A 12457-nucleotide genomic window follows, 5' to 3' on the forward strand; every position below is an offset into this window, starting at 1 on the left:
ACTGCTAATTGATCCGCCCCCTTTTGCCAAAAATGAAATGGAGAGGCTAATTCGATGTAATGAATCAATTGTTTCAACCTTGACCACGGCCGAGAGGACCCCAAGCCCTTGACCTGGGACTTGACACTAATTTTCTAAACTAAACTTTTTATTTTACCAGGCAAGGCCCACTGAGCCTATATTGCTCTTTTCCAGAAGCGACCTGATCACAAATAATAGCTCAAAGAAGAGACTTACGTGGAAATTTATAGCAGCCAAATACTCTAAACGCATGTTTCTAAATGTGGAGGGAAAAACCAGGAAGACCCGGATAAAAATCCACACGACCAAGGGGAGAACATACAAATTCCAAACATACAGGTGTCAGGGTTGGGGTCGGACTCACAACCTTCTGTATAGCAGGCAAGGTAGTTAACATCTCGCCACCGTGGTGCCCTGGACTCGACCTAAATTGGTTTGCGGCCACTGCTTGGCTTTGTGCCTTTCGGCCATGACTCAGCCTCGTAGGCCCTGGGATAAAATCTAAGGCTGCCCCGCTTCACTTATCGAGAGGTGAACCGTCTGCACTCAACCCACCCATCTCCACACGAGTGCAAGAGATTAGGATACCTGCCAAGCTCGTTCAAGGTTAGCATACGACTGAAATCCGGGAGGGCCAAGAACAGTAAAGAGTTTATTAATACAGAAACTTGAGAAAATATTAGTGTACATGCGCGAGCGTGTGTGAATGTACGTGTGTGCAAGTGTGCGAGTGTGCGAGCGTGTGTGGATTTCCGAGCAAGCACGTAACCACGCACACTGCAGGTCTGCAGAGCCAACGCTCGCTTCACTCCCACGCTGGGCACAGTGCGCCTTTACCGATCGCTATTTACAACGGAGCAGAGCGCGTGTAGCACGGTCCGACCCGGCCGGACAGGCCAAACCAGCACAAGATCTGTGCGGCCGCAGTCAGATGGCTGCTGGTCAGCTGCATAAATCATCTTGCGTGACATTTTCTGAGTTTTTATCCCAGATAATATAACAATATCATTTCCACGTAAAGTATTTTATGCAGTCTTAGAGCAACAGCCCTCAACCCAGCCCATTGTATCTGTAACCCAGCCTCGCACTGTAATGACGAGGGTGCTCACCCTCCTGACGGAAATGTACACTGAGAGATGCAGATGAACAAAGAGTGACTTGAGTGGGAGCTGGACACAGGACTCATGATCATTCAGGGGACAGTGGTGACCACCCCCTTGGACCAGGCCTAATGCTACAGCTGCTCCCGTAAAGCCAGCGTGGTCTCCAAACACACACACACCTAAAGTACGTATATTTCTGCGCTCACATACACAACGTTCATTTATTTACTCCTTTTTACAAGTCGGGACTAAGAAAAACTGTTGCCAGGCCTGCCCCTGGGTTTACGGCTTCATGGGACCCAAGGAGCGGAGAGGTAACCACCACCTTTGCTCTGAACCCTAAGAAAACTAAGATGCCTGTCCTAATGAGCTCAGCTTACACGAGACGTGTGGAGAACCCTAAAAATCCTACCCTAATGACATACCCTTATGCGAGCACGCGTGATCCAAGCTCTGCTCAGAACTGTACACACTCATCCAGGCGTGAGTACAAAGTGCTTTCACCGAGCGCCACCGCACGGCCACTCTTCTCGTCAATGCTTCCCCAACGCCTGAATACTTTGCTCATCGCTTAACGAGGCATCCTGGCTGTGGAACCACCGGGAATAATAACTCCACCCACAGGAGAGAAGCCAACACGGCCCAGAAGCTACAGAGACCATCCACGTGGGGGGGTGTTGGGTGGCCTCTACCCCTCGTGCTGTGGCTTTGTTTACATTCCAACAGGGAGAGATGTTTGACAGTCGCTCACTCCCACAAACCCAAGGGCACAAAACATGGCGCAGGGGAGAGGAGGAGATGGCGTGGCAACGCGAATGCTGGGGGGATCGGTGAGGCCGTAAGGAACCAGAACAAGCTGGTGGGTGCCTCCCGGGACCCATCCTATGCCAGAAAGACAACGAAGATAATGAAGAAGACGATGAGGATAAAGAAGACCTTGACCATGAGCCAGCGGTTGGAGGTGACGGACTGGAAGTATTTGAGAATCTCGGAGTGAGCGGCCTCAACATTCAGCTGTGTGTCCTCCACGTTGGAGTCAATCCTGTGCACAGACACATACGCAAAGACGATGTAGACATAATTCCCTTTTCTAGTCATTCCGACTACTGACACCGGCGAGACCCAGCAAGAGTTCATATAACGCTTCCACTGATGTTAGCTGTGGCTGGGATTCATATTCAGACAGTAGGGGTTTGTAGTACAGTGTGCCAACCACTGTGCTACTATACACCCACACCTCCAAAAAGCACGGTAGGCTACATACAGTGCGAAAGACGTTCAACATACGTAAACACAGGAATAGGAACACACGCATGCACGCACACCCACATGCACGTAAACCCCCACACACAAGTACGCGCACACATACAGAGCACAAGAGCACACTTACTGAAATTTACACTCACACAAACGAGCAGATATATGTACACATATGAGGCCATGTGACCCCGCATCACTCCCAATGCATTGGCTATCTAATTGGAACGAGGAGTCATAAATGTGAGTGGAAAGGGTGGCACCTCTGTATCTGCTCCTCCTGCTCTTTAACCATGTGTGCCAGCTGTTGGAAGATGGTGCCCAGCTCCACAATAGTCGACTCGATGTTCTGCATGGCATCCGCGCGGCTCTGGATGTAGGAGTCCTGCACACAAAAAAACCCGCAAAACACAATGTACGTGTCAAGTGTCCCGCAATGCAATTACACGTCCCACTGCAAGGATCAACATTCTCATCGCTCCACTAGCTCGGGGCCTGCCCGTGCTCTCCACTGCAAGGTGTGCACTCCCATCCCGACCCTGACGCCTGTATATTTGTAGTTCGCATGTTCTCCCAGTGGTCATGTGGATTTTTCCCTCCACATTTGGAAACATGCGTTTAGAGTATTTGCGAAACATGTCCACATTATAATCCACTTTGTTGAACTATCATTTGTGGCCAGGTTGCTTCTGAAAAAGAGGGGTGTAAAATAGTAAAGTAAATACCTGCTCATCCACCAGCTGCAGCTGCTGCTGCTGCCGCGCGTCCATGTTGATGGCCACATCGCCCCCCCCAGCTGCACCGCGCGCGCCGTCCTGCATCAGCACCGACCCCGCTGCCACGAGCGCACCGCAGCACCGCAGCAGCAGAGATCACCACCAACGCCCGCATCGCTGCTCTCTACCCAGCCTCAAGGGCCCAGATTTTCTTTCTCAAATTATTTTAGGATTTTGTTAATAAGCACACGGTAACAAGTAAACCGATCCGAGTCAAAACAATGATGGTCGCGGTGATGCAGGGTGTCCGGTTTTCACCATTAAAACACTACCCTTCCGTGGAATACGATGGCAAGGACGTTTAGTGACGTCATGCAAGTTGTCCACGTATAGATAGACATTTATCAGGACAAAACAACCGATCACGCCAATCGTAAATGCTCCAATGACAAAGCCCACATAGCAAGTCCTGATCACCATCATGTGAACATGTTCACCCACGTTCTGCCTGCCTGGCCCCGGTCTACTGGGTGACCCAGGAGGCACGTATTTGAGCAGTGTCTCACCATGGCCATTAGCGATGGGTGGGGGCAGCGTGGAGATGGTGGTTTGAGAGAACTGCTCCCGTCGACTCCGCTGCTGCTTGAGGTTCTGTGGGAGGAGGACCAGCGGCACCGTGTCACCAGGTGGAATTTTTTACGGCGAAACAGGTTGGGAGTTCAAGCATCACAATGAGTGCAACAACGCACTCACCTCTGTCCTGACTTCCAGCACGTTCTTGAACTCATTCGACATGGACGCCAGCCTGGACTGTGAATGGAAGAAAAATCAAATAATCATCGGTCATGATCTATTCACTGCTGGATGAAGGCCTTCTCAAGCCATCGCCATCTCTCAGGGTCATGTGATAAAACAATCAATCTAGCAACATCACACGCTCTTGGATGTGTTCTCTCTTTTGGTTACCACACCATCGGTACTGTCAACCACGAGCCATCAGCTTTCTCCTAACCACGTGTCCCACACAAGTCCACTTATTTTTCCCAAGTCAATGACGTCTATGACTTGATGTCTACATCTGCGAATATAGACAACAGTTTTTACCAGCTCGAGTTTAAAGCTATAATAATAATACGACAGGCCTCCTTCAAGGCAAGGGGACCAGGTGGACAGGCGGGACTGCATGTGCCAATCCCTCAGAGCGAACGTTAGTATGGGTTAGTACCTGCAATGACACCACGACGGTGCTGGAGTGCGTTTGCATATGTCGTCCATTCTGCGTCCCCTTGGCGCGCACAAACTCCTGCAGCTGTGCGATCTGCTTGTTCAGACTGTTTATGTCCTGTGAGGGGGCACAGGCCAACACAACCGTGAGCAATGAAAAACAAACAGGAAATGCAGTCAGAATCACAGTGGACAAATTCAAACAACTGTTTCACATGGTCACTGCAGCTAACAATGGCCCTTTGTTTACTCAACTAAAACGCACAGAGAATAACAAAAGGCTCAGGAAACGCTGCTGTGCACACAAAGGTGAAAATTGCCCCATCCAGGTGAGTTGACTCCAGTCGGGCTTGCTCCTGCCCAACTTCCATTACACACTAAGCTCACCTGATGCTCCACTCATCATCGCACTCTGACTCGAAAACACGGAAACCACATAGAAGCACCACGGGAACCACATGGGGTGGGTGGATATTATCTCCCAGGCCTCCCCGCAGCAAGCTCTGCTCCGCTCCTCGTGGGTGGCGAGCCCCTGTCGCGGAGTGCAGGAAATATGTCTCGGGCCCCGTGCACTGACCGCACAGCGAGCGGGCGCCGAACTGGCCTCTCACCTGCTTGATGATGTATGTCAGCTCCTCGATCTCCACTGCTTTGTCATCAAACAGGGACCTCCTCTTCGCGACTGCGGAAAAAGAGCAAGAGTTGCAATGGACGTTAATCAATGCGACACACAGTGACTTGTATTATTATGTGCGCACACGTGTGTAACCTAGCGTGGAGCACTCAACGAGCTGTGATGAAGGGCACTACACATTTAAACAACAATTACTTACGCAAAGTCAGCTTCTCCAGTTTGGCAAATGTACTGCTCAGATCTTTGCCTATCCTCCTGCACACGCAGCACACACAGAGGATATAGAAGCTCGTTTTAAAACAAGAGTTTTAACCCGGAGAGAGTTTTAACCGTGCCAAACTCCTGTAACACACCGAGCGGCACGAGCATGTGAAACGCTGGGTGCCGGGCTGGGGCCACTCACTTGGCCATTAGGGTGAACTCGCTTCTCTGCCGCACAGCATTGGCCAGCGGCCTGTTCACCTGGATGCCGTTCTGCAACAAAAATTAACCAATCAATAATGGTCAATAATCTCACGGCCAAACAAACCCACTGCATTTGCCTGCCCAGTCAGTCTCACACGAGCGTTACGTGACCTAATTAATATTTTGTTGATGTCTGTGATATTTTAAGTAACTTTGTGTTTTTGATAGAACCGTGGAAAACCCAGCCACCTCACAGAGATCTCGCTTTTAATTGTATAGGTCAACTCAGCCTTAAAACACCTGGCGTAATTTGTGAAGATCAGCACAAGAGAGACAAAGAGTATCAAGTGAGCAGTCACGACTCTAGCCACAGCTAGCATTGTGTGCCAACCTAAAATAGGTGCCCACAAACGACACTTGCTCTGTGGTCTATCCACCTCACACACATGACTGATCATGAGTGATCCAAAGCCCCCAATGTACACACTAACACCTCATTTCCATGGACAGCCGACTCGTGCAAACTCAACTGGACTAGGGTTGACCCGAGTTATCTCAGAACCCGGGTTTAAGGATAACTCCTGTTGGTTGAATAAAGATGTTTCACCGATTCTTCGAGTTGAGTAAGTTGTCACGTGAGTGCAGGAGGCTAGGTTAGTGTTTAGAGTTAGGGGTGAGGGCTTAGGGGCTGATGGTCTGTACCTGTCTCGTTTGCATGGACTTGCAGGTGGCCATGAACTCCTGCGTTCTGTCACGACACGTCATGGCGTTGCTGGTGAAGGGACGCTGTTGGCGGTGGCTCAGCTCCGTCGAGGGCAATGAAAAGTCTTGGAACGTCACCTGAAACGTACATTAGCATTCTCAATGTATGTGGGGATACCTTCTGGCAAAGTTTACCACACAAAACCACCGAGGTGCCACCGCCTGTAAACGACTGTTTGTTTGGTGATCACATTGGTGGGACCACAGCTGATGATGTGCGTGGTCTGTGATGAGTCATGTTTTTGTTGTCACTGGGCTTGTGGCTTGATGTGTCATGGTTTTGTATTTTATTTTGATGCAGGAAAACAAGGGTGGATTTTCTGTGGAGTAGGGTTTGTGAAATTTCCACAAACGCCTCTGGGTCGCCAACACAATTGAGTTGGTGCCCATATTGGCTTGATCAGGGAGAAATCACTTCTGGTGGTTGGATGTATAAGAGGAGACGTGTTAAGCTTTATAGACGAAGATATATTGTGAATTGTACTTGCTTTTGTAGACAAGAAAAGTAATGCAATGTAATTTGTCGGAATTTAGCCGTTAATTATCTTAAATTTTCATCCGAAATATCGCCTTGTACTGATGGGTTGACGGTGCCGTTTGGAGTTTGATGAATAGCGTTTGAATGTGTATATTTAACGTTTAGTCTTAAGGCAGCGTGAACACGCTTCCTCACGCCAGGCAGAGCGGGTTGAAGTTGTCAGTAGATCATCACCGTGTTTAAGTGAGGAGTGCAGCAGTGGCTGTGGTGTGAGTTGTGATGTGAATTGTGAACGTTCCACCCCGAGCAAGCATCCGGGAACCCACGACACCGGTCCCTTCTCCCGGGTCCCCTCTAACCCCCCTTATACCTCATCCAGGTCCCTTCTCTATTATCCTGAACCCCTCTACCGTCTAACAGGTCCTCTATCCCCTCTCCCGGATCCCCTATACCATCGCCTGATCACAAAGCGCCGCTCATCCGCTCCGCAATCCTTTTCACCTCTTGCCTTCTATCCGAGTACTCCGCTCCCCACGTTTCTCGAGGCAGTGGCCTCGGGGACTGGCTACCGGACTCCAGTTGGGACTATGCCGTCTCCTGCTCACCTGGGATCCCCCTCTTTCCCCGTGCCGGTTGCGCCTTTGGCTCCTGGTCCTTGACCGGGCTCCGGGTCTCGATCTCCGGTCGCCTCTGGCTTCGGGCTCTGGTTCCGCGTTGTCGGGCTCCGGTTCGTAGTTTCTGGTTCCGCTCGAAGACTGTCCCCCTAGGCCACACTCCGAGTTCGGGTCTGGTTCTAATCACAGGCCCTGGTTTTGGTCTCTGCTCGGTCCCGGGTTCTCGTCTCCGTCCCGGGTTCTCGTCTCCGTCCCGGGTCGTGTTCTGGTCTCCGGGTCGTGTTCTGGTCTCCGGGTTCTGTTCTGGTCTCCGGGTTCTGTTCTGGTCTCCGGGTCGTGTTCTAGTCTCCGGGTTCTGTTCTGGTCTCCGTCCCGGGTCGTGTTCTGGTCTCCGGGTTCTGTTCTGGTCTCCGGGTCGTGTTCTGGTCTCCGGGTTCTGTTCTAGTCTCCGGGTCGTGTTCTGGTCTCCGGGTCGTGTTCTGGTCTCCGGGTCGTGTTCTGGTCTCCGGGTTCTGTTCTGGTCTCCGGGTTCTGTTCTGGTCTCCGAGTTCTGTTCTGGTCTCCTGGTCGTGTTCTGTTCTGGTCTCCGGGTTCTGTTCTGGTCTCCGTCCCGGGGTTTCTCGGCTTCGTTCCCGGTCCACACTCCGCTCCGCTTCTGCCCAGGCCTCGCCACGTCCCGCGCGCATGCGCACTGCGCTGACGCCGCTCTAGACGCCCCCAGGGCAGCAGTCGGATTGCAAAATCAAAAGCGTGGCCTCGTTGACACGCGGCTGCCACAATTACTGATCGCTCACCACACTCCTCAACAACTACTCACCACTCTCAACAACTACTCACCACTCTCAACAACTACTCACCACTCTCAGCAACTACTCACCACTCTCAACAACTACTCACCACTCTCAGCAACTACTCACGGCTCTCAGCAACTACTCACCACTCCTCAACTACGCACCACCTTAACCAACTACTCACCACTCTCAACAACTACTCACCACTCTCAGCAACTACTCACCACTCTCAGCAACTACTCACGGCTCTCAGCAACTACTCACCACTGTCAACAACTACTCACCACTCTCAGCAACTACTCACCACTCTCAACTACTCACCACTCTCAGCAACTACTCACCACTCTCAACAACTACTCACCACTCTCAACAACTACTCACCACTCTCAGCAACTACTCACCACTCTCAACAACTACTCACCACTCTCAACAACTACTCACCACTCTCAACAACTACTCACCACTCTCAGCAACTACTCACCACTCTCAACAACTACTCACCACTCTCAACTACTCACCACTATCAGCAACTACTCACCACTCTCAACAACTACTCACCACTCTCAGCAACTACTCACCACTCTCAACTACTGCTCACCACTCTCAGCAACTACTCACCACTCTCAACAACTACTCACCACTCTCAACTACTCACCACTCTCAGCAACTACTCACCACTCTCAACTACTACTCACCACTCTCAACTACTCACCACTCAACTACTCACCACTCTCAGCAACTACTCACCACTCTCAACAACTACTCACCACTCTCAACTACTCACCACTCTCAGCAACTACTCACCACTCTCAACAACTACTCACCACTCTCCTCAACAACTACTCACCACTCTCAACAACTACTCACCACTCTCAGCAACTACTCACCACTCTCAACAACTACTCACCACTCTCAACTACTCACCACTCTCAGCAACTACTCACCACTCTCAACTACTACTCACCACTCTCAACTACTCACCACTCTCAACTACTCACCACTCTCAGCAACTACTCACCACTCTCAACAACTACTCACCACTCTCAGCAACTACTCACCACTCCTCAACTACGCACCACCTTAACCAACTACTCACCACTCTCAACAACTACTCACCACTCTCAGCAACTACTCACCACTCTCAGCAACTACTCACGGCTCTCAGCAACTACTCACCACTGTCAACAACTACTCACCACTCTCAGCAACTACTCACCACTCTCAACTACTCACCACTCTCAGCAACTACTCACCACTCTCAACAACTACTCACCACTCTCAACAACTACTCACCACTCTCAGCAACTACTCACCACTCTCAACAACTACTCACCACTCTCAACTACTCACCACTCTCAACAACTACTCACCACTCTCAGCAACTACTCACCACTCTCAACAACTACTCACCACTCTCAACTACTCACCACTATCAGCAACTACTCACCACTCTCAACAACTACTCACCACTCTCAGCAACTACTCACCACTCTCAACTACTACTCACCACTCTCAGCAACTACTCACCACTCTCAACAACTACTCACCACTCTCAACTACTCACCACTCTCAGCAACTACTCACCACTCTCAACTACTACTCACCACTCTCAACTACTCACCACTCAACTACTCACCACTCTCAGCAACTACTCACCACTCTCAACAACTACTCACCACTCTCAACAACTACTCACCACTCTCAACTACTCACCACTCTCAGCAACTACTCACCACTCTCAACAACTACTCACCACTCTCCTCAACAACTACTCACCACTCTCAACAACTACTCACCACTCTCAGCAACTACTCACCACTCTCAACAACTACTCACCACTCTCAACTACTCACCACTCTCAGCAACTACTCACCACTCTCAACTACTACTCACCACTCTCAACTACTCACCACTCTCAACTACTCACCACTCTCAGCAACTACTCACCACTCTCAACAACTACTCACCACTCTCAGCAACTACTCACCACTCTTAACAACTACTCACCACTGTCAACAACTACTCACCACTCTCAGCAACTACTCACCACTCTCAGCAACTACTCACCACTCTCAACAACTACTCACCACTCTTAACAACTACTCACCACTCTCAACAACTGCTCACCACTCTCAGCAACTACTCACCACTCTCAACAACTACTCACCACTCTCAGCAACTACTCACCACTCTCAACAACAACTCACCACTCTCAACAGCAACTCACCACTCTCAGCAACTACTCACCACTCTCAACAACTACTCACCACTCTCAGCAACTACTCACCACTCTCAACAACTACTCACCACTCTCAACAACAACTCACCACTCTCAACAACAACTCACCACTGTCAACAACTACTCACCACTCTCAGCAACTACTCACCACTCTCAACAACTACTCACCACTCTCAGCAACTACTCACCACTCTCAACTACTCACCACTCTCAGCAACTACTCACCACTCTCAACAACTACTCACCACTCTCAACAACTACTCACCACTGTCAACAACTACTCACCACTCTCAGCAACTACTCACCACTCGTCAACAACTACTCACCACTCTCAACAACTACTCACCACTCTCAACAACTACTCACCACTCTCAGCAACTACTCACCACTCTCAGCAACTGCTCACCACTCTCAACAACTACTCACAACTCTCAGCAACTACTCACCACTCTCAGCAACTACTCACCACTCTCAACAACTACTCACCACTCTCAGCAACTACTCACCACTCTCAACAACTACTCACCACTCTCAACAACTACTCACCACTCTCAACAACTACTCACCACTCGTCAACAACTACTCACCACTCTCAGCAACTACTCACCACTGTCAACAACTACTCACCACTCTCAGCAACTACTCACCACTCTCAACAACTACTCACCACTCTCACTACCACTCACTTTAAGTTGCCGGGCCATATGTCATAGCGGGTATCATCATACTGTACACTGATTACACTGTGTAACAAAAAATTGTCCCTGGGTAGTGTGTTATTTCCCAATAGCTTATGCCTGAAAAGTACAGAAAATGGCTGTTATTCCCCACAAACTTTGCTTTTGTGACCAGGACAGTGATATTTTTAAATTTACCTATTTTCAATGATAAAACGTGTGCATTTGTGTCTTTCGTTCACATAAAGTCCTGGTCAGAAACGCAAATTTTTTGGGGAATAATAGCCATTTTCTATACTTTTTAGGCATAAGCAATAAAAAAGAACATTTAAAAAAATAACACTTTGTACCCAGGTACAAAAATTGTGTTACATAGTATTATATACGTCGTTATTTTAGTCGGCACATCGGTACGCTGCTTTTCATGATCCAATTATTTTCCGAAAGTGCTCCAACATGCTCTCGGCTCTTGAATTGCATCAGTTTAATATCTGGCTTCTTTAAGATAATTGGATATCGGGTGTGTTTTTGAATTTTTCGCCTCCAATAAATCTTTATTTTCCTCTCTCAAACGTGTACGTGACTTGTTTTACTCGTAATTATCATTAGCCCAACTTTGCAGCTTCTAAAGTGATGTAATCATCCCCTACAGCCTATGTCATTATCATTGGTAATGAGCAAATGCGAGGTGTCGCTTTTCATCAATTATGGTTTATGTGTTAATTTCTCAAGTCCATTTCCTTTTTTTAAAGCACGTTCTAATGTCCCTGTGGATAATTTTGCCGAGAGCAAGAGGTCATATTTGTAGTAAATTCTGTCGTTGGCACCACGGAAAAGGGGAAAGCTCCTGGATCAGTGTCAAGTGTTAACAAACAAAAAAGTGGGACCTGTTGTTGGATAAAAATGAGGAGACAGTTACAAAATGTTACAAATAAAGTCGTGATGCCTCAATAGTAATTTTCAAAGAGGGAGACAACTGACTTCAAACATAGATCCATGAGCCTCCTGTCCCACATAAATCGTTCACAGTCCATTAGAAAGAGAATGATGAATAATACCGGTAGGAACCTCCTGGTTACACCACCAGCCCACAGGGGATTATTGTGTCCGTCTGTCCGTCGTGCATCCAAAAATGGGAGGGGTGGGGCTGGGTGGAGAGGGGAGGGTGGGGAGGGGCTGGGTGGGGAGGGGCTGGGTGGGGAGGGGAGGGGAGGGTGGGGAGGGGCTGGGTGGGGAGGGGAGGGTGGGGCTGGGAGGGGTGGGGCTGGGTGGGGAGGGGCTGGTCACCCCGTGGTGCCCTTATAAAACTCAACGTTTAACCTACTCACGCCGGTTTGTGCCCGCCCTCACAGTCAGGCATATTTGTGGAATACACCACGTGGTGCCGCCGTTGACCCTGGCCATTGACCAAGCAATCCAACGTTCCTACCAGCTCCCTCCGCAGGAATGTGTTAAGGACCAACCAACCACGTGAGCAAGCTTGTCGATGTGCCTGGCTGTTGTGAACTATAAAAAGGCATTTTACCGTGTAAATTG

At 49.4% G+C, this 12457-nt stretch overlaps 1 protein-coding gene across 1 annotated transcript; it reads right to left on the minus strand.

The window, feature by feature from the left end:
* Positions 1-660: 660 nt before the first annotated feature.
* On the minus strand, positions 661-7336 carry STX5 (syntaxin 5). Its single transcript, XM_032962731.2, has 11 exons — positions 7206-7336; positions 6063-6200; positions 5359-5429; positions 5155-5210; positions 4933-5003; positions 4323-4439; positions 3851-3907; positions 3664-3748; positions 3107-3216; positions 2645-2766; positions 661-2166 (listed from the first exon to the last, which is right to left on the minus strand). Exons 2-11 carry the CDS (start codon positions 6123-6125, stop codon positions 2007-2009), a joined length of 912 nt encoding a protein of 303 aa, XP_032818622.1. The 5' UTR covers positions 6126-6200; positions 7206-7336; the 3' UTR covers positions 661-2006.
* Between the last annotated feature and the right edge of the window lie 5121 nt (positions 7337-12457).

Source organism: Petromyzon marinus, chromosome 29, assembly GCF_048934315.1.
Source record: "Petromyzon marinus isolate PM22_M1 ecotype Great Lakes invasive population chromosome 29, UKy_Petmar_22M1.pri1.0, whole genome shotgun sequence".
NCBI classification, from domain to species: Eukaryota; Metazoa; Chordata; class Hyperoartia; order Petromyzontiformes; family Petromyzontidae; genus Petromyzon; species Petromyzon marinus.

What these genes read in the sequence shown, in the direction of transcription:
- STX5 (XM_032962731.2), bottom strand. Translation starts at nt 6,125, where the DNA reads ATGACGTGTCGTGACAGAACGCAGGAGTTCATGGCCACCTGCAAGTCC. An exon ending in GAGTTCACCCTAATGGCCAA is followed by an intron (nt 5,211 to 5,358) that starts GTGAGTGGCCCC and finishes CTGCGTGTGCAG; the next exon opens with GAGGATAGGCAAAGATCTGA. An exon ending in TGACATACATCATCAAGCAG is followed by an intron (nt 4,440 to 4,932) that starts GTGAGAGGCCAG and finishes GCCCCCTCACAG; the next exon opens with GACATAAACAGTCTGAACAA.